General features: G+C 44.4%; 1 protein-coding gene across 1 annotated transcript in view; it reads left to right on the plus strand.

The window, feature by feature from the left end:
* iqgap1 (IQ motif containing GTPase activating protein 1) overlaps window positions 1-17182 on the plus strand; it is a 44521-nt gene that overhangs the window by 24995 nt on the left and 2344 nt on the right. The window contains exons 9-36 of the mRNA XM_023408404.2: window positions 76-163; window positions 266-423; window positions 520-604; window positions 758-921; window positions 1825-1985; window positions 2138-2262; window positions 2944-3107; window positions 7552-7642; window positions 7728-7895; window positions 8248-8390; window positions 8477-8647; window positions 8759-8842; window positions 8929-9000; window positions 9350-9419; window positions 9519-9883; window positions 10059-10222; window positions 10319-10543; window positions 11247-11387; window positions 11505-11589; window positions 12344-12576; window positions 12678-12810; window positions 12953-13055; window positions 13494-13629; window positions 13750-13837; window positions 14870-15079; window positions 15179-15345; window positions 16487-16609; window positions 17037-17145. Coding sequence (XP_023264172.1) covers window positions 76-163; window positions 266-423; window positions 520-604; window positions 758-921; window positions 1825-1985; window positions 2138-2262; window positions 2944-3107; window positions 7552-7642; window positions 7728-7895; window positions 8248-8390; window positions 8477-8647; window positions 8759-8842; window positions 8929-9000; window positions 9350-9419; window positions 9519-9883; window positions 10059-10222; window positions 10319-10543; window positions 11247-11387; window positions 11505-11589; window positions 12344-12576; window positions 12678-12810; window positions 12953-13055; window positions 13494-13629; window positions 13750-13837; window positions 14870-15079; window positions 15179-15345; window positions 16487-16609; window positions 17037-17145 — 4026 coding nt within the window. The remainder of the gene's footprint in view (window positions 1-75; window positions 164-265; window positions 424-519; window positions 605-757; window positions 922-1824; window positions 1986-2137; window positions 2263-2943; window positions 3108-7551; window positions 7643-7727; window positions 7896-8247; window positions 8391-8476; window positions 8648-8758; window positions 8843-8928; window positions 9001-9349; window positions 9420-9518; window positions 9884-10058; window positions 10223-10318; window positions 10544-11246; window positions 11388-11504; window positions 11590-12343; window positions 12577-12677; window positions 12811-12952; window positions 13056-13493; window positions 13630-13749; window positions 13838-14869; window positions 15080-15178; window positions 15346-16486; window positions 16610-17036; window positions 17146-17182) is intronic.

The raw sequence follows: 17182 nt of genomic DNA on the forward strand, positions 1-17182 counted from the left end.
AGAAGTATATTACTGTGGAGGGATATGACGTTCAGCTCGCTGAAGTGCCACATTTCTGTCGCTCTGCTCAAACAGCAAATGGAGAACGCCGAAGCTGAGAGAGACGTCTACGATGAGCTCCTCACCCAGGCCGAAATCCAGGGCAACGTCAACAAGGTCAACGGTGAGTCCCGGGAACACTGACACACACATGTATTTACTGATTTCGGTCACATGACTTGGTTTGCGCGCCGCAGGTGTAAAATATCAAGCTTTCTCCGAACAGTGAGCAAAGCCCTGAGTGCAGCTGAGCAGGCTTTGCTGAGCGGTGATGAGGATAAGTTATACGAGGCCCTCAAAGCCATGGGCATTAAGAACCTGCAGCCCCAGAACAAAGGCTGGTACCTCAAACAGATGCTGGCTGACCGAGAGAACAAAGAGCAGGTAGGGGTCACTGTGCAATGAAATGTCAATGAAAGGGTGAAATGTCAGCTTCTCTGTTTCTTCGTTATGATCTCACCCAGATCTCTTCCTCATTAGGCGTCTCCAGGAGAAGCTCTTTCTAAAGACGAGTTGCAGAGCGGCGTGGACGTGGCCAATGAGATTGCAGAACGTTACATAAAGAGTACGAATATATACATCCAAAAAAAAAAAGTTGTCTGTTGATTTCTCAAGACCTCCTACTTCCTCCTGTCTGCATCTGTATGTGTTCACATAATTCAACCACTTTCTGTGTGTGTGTGTGTGTGTGTGTGTGTGTGTGTGTGTGTGTGTGTAGTGTTGAAGGCAGTGGAGCGCATCAACGGTGCCATCAGAGCAGGCGTGCCAGAGAAGACAGTGGAGGAGCTGATGAACCCGGACGCTCAGCTGCCGGAGGTCTACCCCAGCGCTGCCGACCTGTACCAGAGAGAACTGTCCAGCCTACAGCAGCAGAGCGCGGAGGTGCCCGTGACGACAGACACACTCAAAATAAGATGCACACGCAACACGTAGAGCACACGCCTGCACCATAGCATCACTCTAAGCATAAAAATGTGATCGTGTGGCTTTTATTTTATGTATCACTAAGATACATAAGAGACTCAGAGGAAACACTGTTTTATCTCCTTCTTTCTTTAGTTTCCAGTTGATAACAAACACATTTAATACACTCAATTTTAACTGGTATTTCTCTCTTAAACAATGAGTCAATTGATCGATTAGGGAATAAACAGATGAATCCTGAAAAATTCTGGTTATCAATCCGTTTTTCTGTACCAAGCAAAACTGCCAAACATTTGTTTATATCCATCTTTTTAAACTGCAAAGATTTGCTTTTATTTTTTTTGCTTATTGATGTAAATTGAATATTGGTTTTGCAATGTTGGTCAGATAAAACATCCCCCTGTGTATTTTTAATTTTTTAATTTTTTGCAAAAACAAAACAATAAACACAAATCAAACCTAACACACTAGGTCACAGTAAACAAACCAAATAATAAACACATAACATTACAATATCAATCAGACTGGACAACATTTAGGTTGTCCAGTCTGTTGTCCAACCTGTTTTCTGACATAGATTAAACGAATGAATCGATAATGGAGATAATCGTTAGTTAAAGCCCCAGAATCACATTACTTTACTTTTTGGAAGACAACTTATATTTTTAGTTGTCAGGACTTAGCACGTAGCCTTCCTGTAAGACGGACATTACATTCTATCATCTCATCTGTCTGTCTCTTTCCACCCTGCCTACGTTTGAACAGTCACATGATGTTTCCCTCTGACTGTCTGTGTTTGCCTCTGGTAGTCTTTGTTGGCAGTTTGACATATGAGGTAAATTTGTGATCTCTGTCCCGCAGGGCTCGCTGTCCCACCCTGAGCTGCTTGTTGCCGTGGAGATGCTGTCATCGGTGGTGCTGATGAACGAGGCGTTGGATGTCGGAGACCGAGCCGCACTCTGGAAACAGCTGTCCAGTGCTGTCACTGGACTCAGTAATGTGGAGGATGAATATGCACAGAGGTGAACGCACACACACACACACACACACACACACACACACTCACACACTCACACCAGGAGTCAGTGACACATAGGCCTCGGTGATGTCTTAGGTCTTGTGTGTGTTTTCTGAATGGACTGTTAATGTGGTGCCACACCTGTGTGTTCCCCAGGTATATGGATGAACTGATGCGTCTGAAGGCAGCAGCCAGGGAGCAGGGCAGTGACTACCTGACCTGGAATGACATTCAAGCCTGTATCGACCAGGTCAACCTGGCTGTGCAGGAGGAGCATGAACGTAAGAGACGGACACACTGCATCCATTTACACGCACATTTTTAATCTATGTCAAACCCCCAAAACAATCGATGAAGGATAACACCTACACGTTGACTCCAAACCACAATGTTTCCATCCCAGTTAGATCTTTATTAAGTTAAAGGAGCTATTTGTCAGTTTTGCTATTGCTACGTAGCCAGCGTTAGCATTAACAGCTGTTTACAGTCTGAAGGAAATGTTGGAAGTTCAGCATCAAACTTCATTCTTTTACTCACCAAGAGCTGTCTCCAGCTGTGGAAAGCAACGCCAGAGTTAACTCTTGTCCCTATCACATCTTTTGTTCTACTGAAGTTAGCATGCTAACCAGCTAGCCCAAGCCCGTCGCCACTTTCTGATAGCGACTCACTGTCGCCTCCAACCTGCCCTGAAGTAGCGCTGCTCAGACGGCGTATTTTAGCGTCTTGTATTATAAAGACAACAATAGCCGAAGCTCTCGTCAAGCGTCAATCACCACAACCCGCTGTAAATGTATTAGTACAGTAGATATATGATTTATACAGTATGCTCCATGACGCCCCAAAATAACAGATTTTAACTCTTGGGGAGTTAATTTGTCGGCCACAGGTTTTAGAAATATATCATAAGATCATAGATTCAGAGTTTTAATTGGTCTGTCTGTATGTCGCATGTTTATTTGCAGGTATCGCTGCCATCGGACTGATCAATGAGGCCCTGGACGAAGGGGATCCCATGAAGACCCTGGCCATGCTGCAGAACCCCTCAGCCAAGCTCACAGATGTGGACCCGTCTGTGGCTCAGCACTACCACGACAAACTGCTGGAGGCCCGCAGGGAGAAGGCTCATGTAAGACACACTCACAACACACACGTGACTCTGGGAATATCTTACATTTATACAGCTGCTGTAGGAAGGGGGATGTAGGAAATGGATATTCTGGTTATGAGTAGACGAGCGTGAGGCTTGGATGAGGATTCAGTCTGCTCCAGTTACTGTGTAGGTTTCCTGGTCTCTCCTTTTGTGATTTGCTTCTTCTTGTGTATCTAGTATTCAGGTGAGCATTATGCAAATACTTCATGCAAACAGAGCCTGGCTTCAGTTACCTCCAGTCTCCTGACTGAGGATTTTTATCGCAGCTCATACAGTCGAAAGTTGTCATGGCTATATACAGTATGACGGGGCTTATGCATATGATACATATGAGCGTTGTAATGAATGTAGGAACTCAGTGTGTTGTTCCAATTTAAGCATTTGCTATAGTTTGATTGTTTATTTCTACCACATGGCGCGGCGAGGCACTGACTGCCCTGATCTAAACACAAAATCAATGACATGCTTTATCAGAAGGGGAATTGACCGGTTCTCCGTCAAAAACAGCACAGACAAAAGTTACATTTTATTACTTTTTGAGAAGCAACCAGCCTTTCATTCTGATTTCTTGCCTCAGGGGTTTATTGCATCACTTGGAAACCCCAACGGTTTAAAAACAGAACGCAGTATTTCATGTGTTCAGTGTTAGATAGATGTATTATTGTGACTGTGCAGTCATGGCTCAAAGGCCCATCATGGTTGCAGATGGCTTCATGTGACTCAGGCCTCTGAGCCCCATGTGACTCGACCAGACTGCTGATGTCATAGTGCGATCATCTCCTCTCCCACTCACTTCCTGTCAAATGGGTCATGTATGTGTGTCTGGGCCTCCTTTCCTTCTCTCAGTTAAGTTCTCTGAGGCATGACCCACCATTTCGTTTTTCATAAGCAGCCCTTGGTTTCATACCTGCAACTCTTGAATCCAGAACACGACACTGTTTTCACAGAAGCACCACCCTCTTTCATAAAGCGGCTCATCAGCACCCTGCTCTCTCTGACTCATTTGCCTGTGTTATCATTACTTGAGTGAAGCGAGCTGATGAATGCGGTTCTTGCATGTGCATGTATTTGCATATGATGTCACAGACAGAGCGCCATATTCGGGTTGTTTTCCTGTCGTAGGAGAAGCACAGGCCAACAGAGCTGCAGGTGAGGTCAGACGCAGGTGCAGGAGTAGCTGGAAATCACCAAGTATATCCTAGAGGTTCTTTTTACTTAAAAGGCCCCATATTTCACACTTTTCCAGTGTTTTATTTGAAGTAACAACAGCCAATCAGAAGAGAGGCTCTGAGCTGCTCCTCTGATTGGCTGGCTGTTTTCTGAGTGATTAGGTAAAAATATAGCAGATTTCAGGTAAACACTCAGAGACCAAGCAAAGTTGGATGGTGGGTGCAGGTGGGCGGGGCTTGTGGCACGGCTGAGAGCGGTGACTGCTTTGTTGTGACATCACAAAGTTACAGAAGTCCTGACGGCTCATTTTAAGGCTCAGTGTCTGAACACAGGCTTTGTGCTTTTCTCTGTGGACTGAGGCTTTGATACTTTCACAGTATTAATATAGAACCTAGACCTGATCTATAATCAGGAAATACATGGAAATCTACAATATGGGAACTTATAAACTACAGAGTCTAATATTCCCTCATCATTTCTTTAGAACAAAGTCTTCAAATAGAACAATTCTCAGTGTATCCGTTTTAGCACAGTCTGTTTTTATCCTGTGTAAATACAGATAAAGAAAGTCTCTTATCAATGTTAGACCTCGAGATACTTGGCCACTGCCCACACTGTTTTAAATGTCAACATCATCAGCTACATCCAAACCCTGGAATACATCATGTAGGAACTCGTCACACTTTCAAAACAGGAAAAAAAAATGGATAGGAAAAAAAAAAAAAAGCAAAGTACTTTCCTGCTGATTTCACAGGCATCGGAAATAACAAGCTGGGCCTCAGTGATTTGCTTCCATAAAAGGGCAGAAAGCTGACCATTATGTTAAATGGGCTAGACCCACGGTCACACATACACACACACACACACATACGCCAGCCTCTGGTTGTTGGTTGCCGAATGTGGCTGTTTGAGGTGATGAGCTAAAGACAGAGGAAGTGGTTAGAGCAGTGCGAGCTTCCTGTAGGAAGGCTCGATGGCAGTGAGGTATTCCCCCAGCTGAGACGGAAGGATCAGACAGAGGCCGGCAGCTTCAGGGGAGGCGAGGATGACTGAGGAGAAGAAGCCACATGGTTAAGATATGTTCAGGCTGTTAGAGGTGATCCAGACCCCAGGTGATCTGAGGTCAGCGGAGTTTGAAGAAGAGGCAACGACAAAGCTTGTTTTTTTCGCCTGCGGCTCAATTTGTGACGGGCTTTCTGGTGCCGCCTCATTAACTCTGCAGCATTAGAACAGTTAGTCAGAAAGACAGTCAGGCAGAAGTTTGGCTTTGACTGTGGGCTGAGGGCTGTGCCTAGATAAACAGCAGGAAGTCCTGCCCAGACTCTACTGACTAACAAGCTGAATATAGCCTACTATGCCTCTTCAGATGGTTATCGTTTGACTTTGTAGCTGCAACAATCGCAACTGGGACTATGCAGAATAAGTCTCAGTCTAGTTGTGTGCTTCGTTCTGTATGTGCGTTTTCACGTTTCCCAGGGCCATGAGATGAAGAAGACCCATGAAAGAGTTCATGTTTCATGATTCTCAAGGAAGTAAAAAAAAAAAAAAAAAAAAAAAAAAAGGGTGCTGTGAAGCAGAAGAAAAAATTTGAACAATAATTTATAAACTACCAAAATTTCACTTCCTCTATTTCTGTGATGAGGTTGCAACCTGTGATTAATCCCTCCTCCAGTCTCCTCCTCTCTCTGGCACCACACCCTGTCTTGCACCACCCGCCAGCTGCAGTGACTTACTCCCCACAAATAACAATTAAAGCACCAAGTGCAAACACACAAACACTAATCATGGCTCGCCGAGGTACGGCTTTGTTTACTATAAAGACGGAGCTTCTTTGACTCCGGGTGCATGCTGCTGCAGATGTTAACTGCCAACCCCGCCCTCCACTTGCATAAGAAATCTACAAGATCGGGTATCAGTCTTACCCGCCCACCTTTTTCACACATACACACACACAAACACACACACACACACACACACACACACACACACACACACACCTCCTCTCATCTACCCCTGAAGCACAACATGAAGGGGCGGGACATGTGGAGGGGAAGGCTGAAACCAAATGAGCTGCTTTAGAAAGCAGCAGCAGCAAGCAGCTGAAACCAGCTGCTGCAAACTTTATACAGAGACAGAGTGCGCCATCTGGACGCAGCTCTGCAACACTACAGTAATAATATAGTAATAAATAAAGAAGAAGAAGAAGAATATAACATTGGATTCTTTTATGAGCTGTTGGTTTGGTCTGTATTGTGAACGAAAATCCATTCTGAAGTATTGAAACACTGTTTAAAAAAACATATTGACGTGTCTGTTTGGAGTGTAGTGTATTTTTCTGCTCCAGACTGGCCAAACTTGCAACTACAGATCTGTTAATTGTTTAAAATGCATCACCAATGTGTGTGTTTGTCTCTTGTAATGAGAGAGCAAGAGATTCGAGATACGAGAACCCACAGTAGCAGAAAAACAGACTGCAATACAGTGCAGCAATAAGAGATGTTGCAATTTGAATACTGGGTGTGGTCGCAGTGAAACAGTAGACACATTTAACCCACCGCTGAATTAACACAGACTGAACTGACCGAGTCCAGGACTGAACACAAAGCCTTATGGGTAGTATACTGTAAGCAGAATATATATTGTAGTTATTATACAGGAGTATAGGACAAACTACCTGCTGTAGATTGTTTATTTTTAAAATGGCATTAAATGAGTCTACATGAGGCAAAAGCAGGATGGGTACATTAGACCTTATTTACAAGTACAAGGGAAATGAGTTAGACAGAGCTCAGGGCAGCAGGGATATGCGCTTTATTATAACATTTGTTAAATAAAATTAATTTCAGAATAGACGCCTGACAACATTCACAGGCTTATGAACCAAAATGACACAATCATATGAGTTTTACAAAGATAGAAAGAACGCAGAGTTCTTATCACTACTCGAGATGTAAGACGGAAAGTTGTATTCTAGTTGTTTTCCTGCTCTACTAGTTCCTGGCTTCTGTTCAGTTTCTTTTTTTACTTTCAGATTTAGAAGATAAAATATTTCACATTTTTTTCAAAACTGTGCAACGGATGCATGAAGTCCTAGTGTTCAGAGGAGAAAACATACACGCTGGCAGCCATGATCAATTACAGGAGAGATGGTGTGTGTGTGTGTGTGTGTGTGTGTGTGTGTGTGTGTGTGAGTGCATGTGCATGTGTTCACTGTGTTTGTTACTGAACATACTTTGTGGTGCTCCTCCAGGAGACCCAGGATCCCTCTGCTGTGCTGTGGCTGGATGAGATTCAGGATGCTATTCTGAAGGCTAATCAGGACACACAGGAAGCCATCCAGTGTAAGAACACAGTCAGAATACACATGTATATGTCAGGAGAGTGTAAAGAGGTGCTGAAGGCTGATATCTGTGTTTGTATCCACAGTCGCGCAGTCCGTCCAGGCCATCAATGAGGCGGTGGACAGCGGCGATGCGGCTCAGACCCTGGCCGCTCTGCGGAACCAGGGGGCGGGACTGTACGGCGTCACCTCAGAGTGTGCCCAGACCTACCAGGACGACCTGGCCAAGATCAAAGACGAGAAAAAGAAAGAAGGTGAGGAGCGTTTAATGCCACAGTCGCTGTGTCCGGTGATAATATATGATTTTAATAAAACTTGGAGGAGCGGTGAATCTCGTCTGTGTTTTTAAAGTTACATTGATTGGCTGAATAAGGAGATTTTAATTTACGATCCAAATGTCATGGTGGTCGCTCCCCTCACTGTGAGTCTGATGCACACTGATCCTGCTACACACATGCAGCTCTGATTACAAAATGCATCGACCTACGTTTTCACATGTGATTTCAAGAAAAAAAACAAAAAAAAACAGAAAACTTTCCCAATATTGTAATCAAAAATCCCATTTTTTATCTTGTCCACTCGCTTTCTTTCACGCTGTCTGTCCAGGCGATAATGACAGTGAGTGGGTGAAACACTGGGTGAAGGGAGGACACAATTATTACTACAACCTGAAGACCCGCGAGGGCACCTGGGTGGAGCCAGAGGGCTTCCTGCAAAACAACACGCAGCTCAACAAGGAGGACATCCAGGTAGGATCCTGTCCCAGCTGAGCACTGCCAGGGTTGTAACTTTTTAACACCGCATTAAACTGGTTGTTTTATTCTCCCCCCGTCAGTCTGTGGTTTCCGGGGTAACCACGGCCTACAATCGAGAGCAGCTGTGGCTGGCCAACGAGACTCTAATTACCAAGCTGCAAGCTCGTTGTCGTGGCTACCTCGTGAGGAACGGCCTAAAGGAGCGGATGAACTTCCTTAAATCCCAAGACCCAGCTGTTACACGCATACAGGTGAGATATACCTGTATACAGCCATCACCCAGAGGTTACACACATCTGTCTACTGGAAGAACTTGTTATACTGTTGTCGCTCACTCTCGTCAACGTGTTGTTTTTTCTAAGGCCCACTGGAAGGGCTACAAACAGAGGCAGAACTTCAAAGGCCGCAAACAGTATCTGAAAGACCACACCGCCGAGGCTGTCAAGGTAACATCGTCACGCAGTTCCAACAATCTGCATTTAATCAGGATTATAAATATAAAAGACTAAAGGATTAGTTTGGTCTTCCTCAGATCCAGTCCATGGTCCGGATGCATCAGGCTCGGAAGAAGTACAAGGATCGTCTAAAGTACTTCCAGGATCACGTGAGTATCAGCAGCCTAAAACCTTTTTACGTGAAAGTTTTGGACAAATACAAACAACCAAGAGAAGGCATTGTAAATTTACTGTCACAAAAATTTGCGTTTCAAGTGAACAAATTGCTTGTAGCTTAATGAAAGCTGTAAATCACGCTGCCTCGACATAAATTCCCCCTGACACATCCGCTGACATTTATCCCGGGTCCCGTGGGGCTCGGGCGGAGGCAGATGGCTCATTTAGCACTCTGACGTGTGTGAAGTCATTTCCACTCTCACTCGCTCACTGAGGATTCCTGTGCTCCCGTCTGTAATGAGGACTATTGATCAGCCAAGTGATTGCTGTTTTACACCGCAGATCAATGATGTGGTGAAGATCCAGGCTTTCATTAGAGCCAACAAGGCCAGGGACGACTACAAGACGCTGAGTAAGTCGACTTGGATCACACGAACTTTCCTTTCTTTGCTTTGGTTAGTCTCTGACCGCTTGCTTGACCTTCTCGTCTCTCCTAACTCTCCACACGCAGTCAGCGCTGATGATCCTCCGATGGCGGTGGTGAGGAAGTTCGTCCACCTGCTGGACCACAGCGACCAGGACTTTCAGGAGGAGCTGGAGCTGATGCGGCTCCGTGAGGAGGTGGTCACCAACATCCGCTCCAACCAGCAGCTGGAGAACGACCTGAACCTGATGGACATCAAAATCGGCCTGCTGGTGAAGAACAAGATCACGCTGCAGGAGGTGGTGTCCCACAGCAAGAAGCTGACCAAGAAGAACAAAGGCCAGCTGTCCGACATGATGATGATGAACAAGCAGAGAGGAGGCCTGAAGGCCCTCAGCAAGGAGAAGAGGGTCAAACTGGAAGCCTACCAATACCTGTTTTACCTGTTACAGGTAACAATAAAGTTCACCTCTGTGTTTTTAATCCGGATCTCTCTTTTAGGGAAAACAAGTCATATTTTACCTCAGATCACATCCATGGAAAGCATGTTTAAGAATCTGGTGGCTGCAGCTGTTACCAGTCAGTAACTCTGGAATAATATTTAACCAGATTTCTGCTTCTTTTTAGACCAACCCCACTTACCTCGCCAAGCTGATCTTCCAGATGCCGCAGAATAAATCCACAAAGTTCATGGACTCTGTGATCTTCACCCTGTATAACTACGCCTCTAACCAGAGAGAGGAGTACCTGCTGCTCAAGCTCTTCAAAACTGCCCTGCAGGAGGAGATCAAGTGAGAATCAGTGGCACCTACAAACAGCAATATGTTATGACCACGGTTTTTTAAATCAGATGAGGTCTAAACGTTGCTTCTATCAACCGTCCGCAGGTCTAAAGTGGATCAGATGAAGGAGATCGTGACAGGAAACCCTACGGTCATCAAGATGGTGGTGAGTTTCCACCGAGGGGCGCGGGGACAGAACGCCCTGAGGCAGATCCTGGCACCGGTCGTCAAGGAGATCATGGACGACAAAACGCTAAACATCAAAACCGACCCGGTGGACATCTACAAGAGCTGGGTCAACCAGATGGAGACGCAGACCGGAGAGGCCAGGTGAGACGGAGATCAGGTTGTCTTCTCGTACCTGTGTGATGACAACACGTAGACCTGCCCCCCTCTGAAAACAGGGATGTGAGATATTAGTCGACTAATTAAAGGTCGCTTCCCTCACTAGACTTCACCACAAATACTAGTCATTTTAACTAATTATAGATATTTTATGAATGTACAACACTGGTTAACGTTGCGTATCGTCCCCACACTAGTGCTTGGATGTTATAAACAAACATGGTGGAAAGTGGGACAGAAGACAAACCAGTCAAATCAACTCGGCAGGATTTTCATCTAGATATGTGAACGTAACCTGCAAAGTAGTGTAGTCTGTAGTGGCCGGATTGTTACACATCAAGATGTTATTTTTCACCACACTGGCAGATTTTTTGTTTCATGCAAGCAAATTTCTCCAGAATACAGAATATTTTGCTTCCCAGCAGGAGGGTTTTTTTGCACTGATGACAGCACGTCTATATGACAGCGCTCTGGTGAAGCAACAAGGCTGCGGACGTCACGATCGGCATTGACAGTTCGCTTCCCAGCAGGAGGGTTTTTTTGCACTGATGACAGCACGTCTATATGACAGCGCTCTGGTGAAGCAACAAGGCTGCGGACGTCACGATCGGCATTGACAGTTCCTCCTTTTTTTTCTCCATCTGTTTCTGCTTCTCTCCTCTCTCTTCCTCTGTCATGCCGTCAACAGTAAGCTGCCGTATGACGTGACTCCGGAGCAGGCTATGTCCCACGAGGAGGTGAGGACCAGACTGGAAGCCTCCATCAAGAACATGAAGACGATCACCGACAAGTTCCTGTCCGCTATCGTCGTCTCGGTGGATAAAATTCCGTAAGTTCCTCACGTGCAGCATCACGTGTTCTGCGTGGATCACATTTTGGCGCCAGTCAGAGCCCTGCTCACGCTCACATGTCTCACGCTGTCCGTGTGGCTCTGTCTGTCCGTCAGATATGGGATGCGGTTCATCTCCAAGGTGCTCAAGGACACCCTGCATGAGAAGTTCCCAGATGCTACAGAGGACGAGCTTCTCAAGGTTTGCGTTTTTAAGTAGCAGAGGTAGTCACTCTGTGCGCCTCGGTCTTTAAAGGGTCAGTTCACTCAAATCACAAAGACTGTAGATTATTTCTGTTTGATGTGGAAATGTGTGTGAGATCAGTGATCACCGACATTGAGGCTTGAGCCACAGCCCCTGTACAGTTGGCAGGAGAATGGCATTTGATTTGTGACACTTAAATATCCGGATGACACGGCTCCTTTTCTCTGGCCTCCTCGTTGAACTGTTTTATTACCTTTCTTCTCACCTTCCGCCTGCCTCTCCCGTCCCTGTTTCTTTTTCATTTTTCTGCTGTTGCTCTGGTCTTTCCGCCTTGCCAACCAGCTCCAGCCTCTCTCTCCAGGTTAGGGGTGTCCTCCTTCTCTCTGTCTGCTGACATTAAGGTGAGCCATGCTGCTCTTCTGGCTCTCCTCCTCTTGCTGCACGAGCTATGTCCTCTTGTATTCAGTAACTGTCACTCATTTTGCAGTAGCTTCTTCTAAATCTTTAATCTTAACTCACATCGCTCCTGATCAATCTTCATGGTCCTGACACAGAAAGATGCCAACACATGTAATTTACAATCTACTACAAATACTATTTATACTGATGTTTGTATCAGCACCTTTGAATATAACTTGATTTCTGTCTGATCAGTTTCATACGTTGTTTAGCTCATACAAGTTGAAACATTTTGCCTAATTAATGTTTTAAATAAGCCACTGATCCCGATCATCTGATCCTGACCTATCAGATTGTGGGGAACCTCTTGTATTACCGCTACATGAACCCGGCCATCGTGGCGCCCGATGCCTTCGACATCATCGAGGTGTCAGCGGGCGGCCAGCTGACCACCGAGCAGCGGCGGAACCTGGGCTCCGTCGCCAAGATGCTGCAGCACGCTGCTTCTAATAAGATGTTTCTGGGGGACAACGCCCACCTCAACCCCATCAATGAATATCTCAGCGCCTCGTATCAGAAGTTCAGGTCTGATGTTGATTAATACAGAAATATAAAACAGATGTAACAATATAACTTCTCCTCAGTTTCTTTGTTTTCTAAAAAGTCTCTTCTTTCTTCCATCACAGGCGTTTCTTCATGGCAGCATGCGACGTCCCCGCATTGGAAGATAAGTTCAACGTGGATCAGTATTCTGACTTAGTCACCGTCACCAAACCCGTCATCTACATCTCCATCGGAGAGATAATTAACACTCACACGGTGAGTTTGAACTCACATTAACGCTTTCTGTCTCAAATCTCTCCCACATTATCCAAAAATGCACATATCCAATTATGAGTCAGTACCGAAAATGTTTAGATGTTTTATTTTGTCGTCTAACTTGCTTTTTCTGTCCTGTTAGCTGCTGCTGGACCATCAGGACGCCATCGCTCCAGAGCACAATGACCCCATCCACGAGCTGCTGGAGGACCTGGGCGAGGTTCCCACTGTCGAGTCTCTCATCGGTGAGTGGAGTGAGACAGGAAAGGCTTTGTTCTTTGTTCACTGATGGAGGACGGCACCAGGCTGTTTTCACATCTTCATTCCCGACCCTGTCATCCAGCTGTTTTTGTTTTTTTTGTTTTTTTTTCATTATATATTCTATATGGGGGGGCTAATCCATCCAATAATCGGAAGGTCGTGGTTCAATTCCCAGCTCGTCCAGTCCACATTTCAAAGTGTCCTTGGGCAAGATACTGAACCCAAAATTGCCCCTGATGTATGACACAGTGTTTTACTCGGAGCTGCTCCTTGCTCATGATGTGCATCAGTTTTCATAATCCTGAATCACTCAAAAGATCCTGGGTGGAATATTGTGATCACGTGAAGCTTTAATGACCCCGAAACAAATCCGTATAAATACTGATGATGTGAGCTGACTGTTATTTGCCTGTAACACTCAGGTGAAAATCCTCTCCCTCCCGACGACCCCAACAAAGAGCTGATGGGGAAGACCGAGGTTTCGCTCACGCTCACTAACAAGTTTGACGTCCCCGGTGAGGCCAACGTTGAGATGGACGCCAGGACTCTCCTGCTCAAGTGAGTGCATTCGTTCAACAGCGCATTCACAAAGTAGATTAAAATGGTTGTTTGGTTGTTTTCAGATATTTCTCTGTTTTTTTTGTTTTTTACATCTCTGATTGTTTTGTCTCTTTCCAGCACCAAGAGGCTGATTGTGGACGTGATCCGGTTCCAGCCTGGGGAGACGCTAACTGAGATCTTGGACTCAACAGCCAGCCCAGAGCAGGTCAGAGATAAGAGAGAGAGAGAATACACTGCTGATGTTGTCGACCCACAATTAAAAAATCTGAAAGGTGCTTTGTTTATGTGCTGAACATCGATACGTTGACGCTGTGATTACTGTAAACAGACCAGTCAGCCTTTAGCTATGTCCACACTGCATATTTCATCTGAGTGGAAAACTACTGGATTGGCCAATAAAACAAAACAGGAAGTTCCTTTTCAAACAGGACAAAGCAAAGGCTGGTGAAGTGCTTGTGGAATTTCACTTACAACACAAGCAGCAGGGTTAATGGGAAACGGGAAATTTTTAAAGCAACACCATGAGTAATGATACCAGACAGTTTTACTGCTTTTAGTTTTCTTGTGGTGATGCTACACACAGGCCAAGCAATTTAAGCAGACATCAGAAATTTCCCTCCAACTGTGACACACAACTGTGAAAGTAAACCTCAAAATGAAACCGAATAATCTTAAAGTGCAGTAAATAATGATTAAAGCTCTCATGATTTTAAGTGTGATTTTGTGGTTTTAGGAGCCAAAAACCATCTCAGAGTAGTTTTACATCTCCTCTCTCAGGCTTCTCTCTTGAGCTCTAGTGACAACAGGTCGGTGAGCCAATCAGAAGAGACGAGGCTCTGAGCCTCTCTTCTGATTGGTTGATTGATTGATTCTGAGTTATCTAAATAAAATATAGCAGAATTCAGGAAAACTCCAGGAGGGCGGGGTTTGGGGCATGGCTGAGAGCGGTGCTTTGTTGTGACATCATAAAGTTCCAGAAGTCCTGACGGCTCGCTTTAAGGCTCAGTTCCTGAATACAGGCTTTGTGCTTTTCTCTGTGGACTGAGGCTTTGATGCTTTCGCAGTATTAATATAGAACCTAGACCTGCTTTATAATCAAAGAACACATGGAAATCTACCTTTATACAATTTGGGACCTTTAAGCTTCAAAGACATTTTCTCCCATTACATTAGAGCTCTTGCCATAGAAGTCTTGTTTATCTGAAACTCTTATCCATCTCGATTCCCTGGGTGACAGGAAGCAGAGTACCAGCGTGCCATGCAGAGGAGGGCCATCCGAGATGCCAAGACCCCAGAGAAGATGAAGCAGGTCAAACCGGTGGTGGACGACAGCCTGACGCTGCAGGGCAAAAAGGACAAGATCAAGAGCAACCTGCAGAGGCTGGCGGAGCTGGGGAAGGTTCACCCCGAGAACCGCTATCAGGACCTCATCAACGACATAGCCAAGGTAAACATTACAAAGATTATCTCTGGAAACAAATAAAACAACAGTATTTGTTGTGTTGTACTTAAATGTGTTGTGTTTGTGTGTGTGTGTGTATTACAGGACATCAGAAATCAGAGACGGTATCGTCAGCGTAGGAAAGCCGAGCTGGTGAAACTTCAGCAGACGAACTCCGCCCTGAATTCAAAGACCAAATTTTACAATGTGCAGATTGATTCATACAATCAGTATATCAAGACATGCATGGACAACCTGGCCAGCAAGGGCAAGTGAGTGGCCTTTAATCTCATTTTTCTTTAATCACAATTCTCATTTTTAGTTCTCTTCGTCATCCCATAACAAGGAGACGGGTAACACAGTGCCAGCTCAAAAATTGAAGAAAAATGGTGTTTTTAAATACCACATTCTCTGTCCTTGAAAGCAACCAACTGTGCCACACATGTACCCAAAAAAAAACTGGGTAACTTGTTACAGGCAGCGGCGCACCGTGTTTATCCTCAGACACCTGCTGTTTTTGATTTTGGACATCTAATCAGGGGTTGTTTTACTCCTGAAGTGCAGGATGCAATTAATTACAGCTGCTGCCCCGCTGGTTAGAAAACCAGAGCTGTGGTTACAATCAGGAGTCTAACCCACCACAGAAAAAGTCCTTCTCGCTTTTATAAATAGGTGTTTATTACTCAGAATGAAATCATCCAGTGTCATCAGATCATATATGTAACAGATTCACACCAAGTTGACGGTTGCTTTATCAAAGAAACTTGAAAAACAGATAGATAGATATTCATCCCCTAGAGAAAATTCAAGTGTCTAGTTGCTCAATATTAAAAATAAAAATAAAAAATTCAATAGTAAACAATATAAATATAAATTGTATACGATGTTATGGTGATATCTTTATGCTTTTTTTGTTTTTTTTTAAAGAATGCATAATTATATTATTGTATATTATGTTTCAGGTATAAGGTGTATATTTGAGCACAACTTTAAAAGAAAAAAAAATGGCAGGAAATATCGCGATATTTGATGTTATTGAATATCGGCCCAACTCTAATAGAAACCAAAGATAAACACCAGAGTATGTGGTTAGTTTCTTTAGTGTCAAATACAACCTCATTCTTGAAAATCTACTTTCTGTCCATGTTAATGAATCACAATGAGTCTCCTCTTCTCACATGTTGATGCGCACCATTCACCCTGTCCACAAGAGCTACACAGGAGCATTTCTAATAATAATATGAATGATGCAGCTCAGGTTTCTGAGCAGTGAGACGTGATGAAACATCAATGCTTTGCGCTGAGAGATGGTTTTATGTTTTACTGTACACTTGTCTCTCTCTCTCTCTCTCTCTCTCTCTCTCTCTCTCTCTCTCTCTCTCTCTCTCTCTCTCTCTCTCTCACTCCTCTCAGGTTGTCAAAGAAACCAGGTGACCAGAAGGCCAAGAAGAGTAAACAGGTGTCACAGAAATACACGGCCTCTCGCCTCCACGAGAAGGGGGTGCTGATCGCGATCGAGGATCTGCAGCCCAACCAGTGTGTTCTGCTTCTTTTACTGCGAAACTAAGTTTCACAATTCTGCCAAATTGTGGTCACAAAAAATGTTTATTTTCCAGGAAAGTCGATAAGCCATTATATTTCTGAGGAAATAACATTCTGAATGAGTTTTTAATCTTTGTCCGAAACTTTATCTTTAATGAAATGAAGCTGTTGATTGGCTGTTATGCTGCTCACCCTTCTTATTTTACGCAACACTAAATATCAAAACACGACAAATCTCACTTTATTTATAAACTTCTGTCATTGACATTCATGAAAAATAATGTGTTTACTTAATCTCAGCCATTTTAGTTGAAGTCATGCCAGGTTAGGAACCAGTGAGCTCCTGTTGATCTGTTCCTTGTTTGCATAGTTACTCCCCTCTCCACGTTGACTAATCCTCTGTTTACTCCTCTTTTCATAGATTCAAGAATGCTATTTTTGAGATTTCGCCATCAGAGACGGTCGGAGTGTTTGATGTGAAGGCCAAGTTCATGGGCGTGCACTTGGAGACATTACAGTTAGAATATCAGGTATGATTTCTGTTTCACACAACAGTTTTCCTTCCAG

This window comes from Seriola lalandi, unplaced genomic scaffold, assembly GCF_002814215.2.
Source record: "Seriola lalandi dorsalis isolate HSWRI2012SDOR001 ecotype SW California unplaced genomic scaffold, Sedor1 jcf7180002054361, whole genome shotgun sequence".
Lineage (NCBI taxonomy): Eukaryota > Metazoa > Chordata > Actinopteri > Carangiformes > Carangidae > Seriola > Seriola lalandi.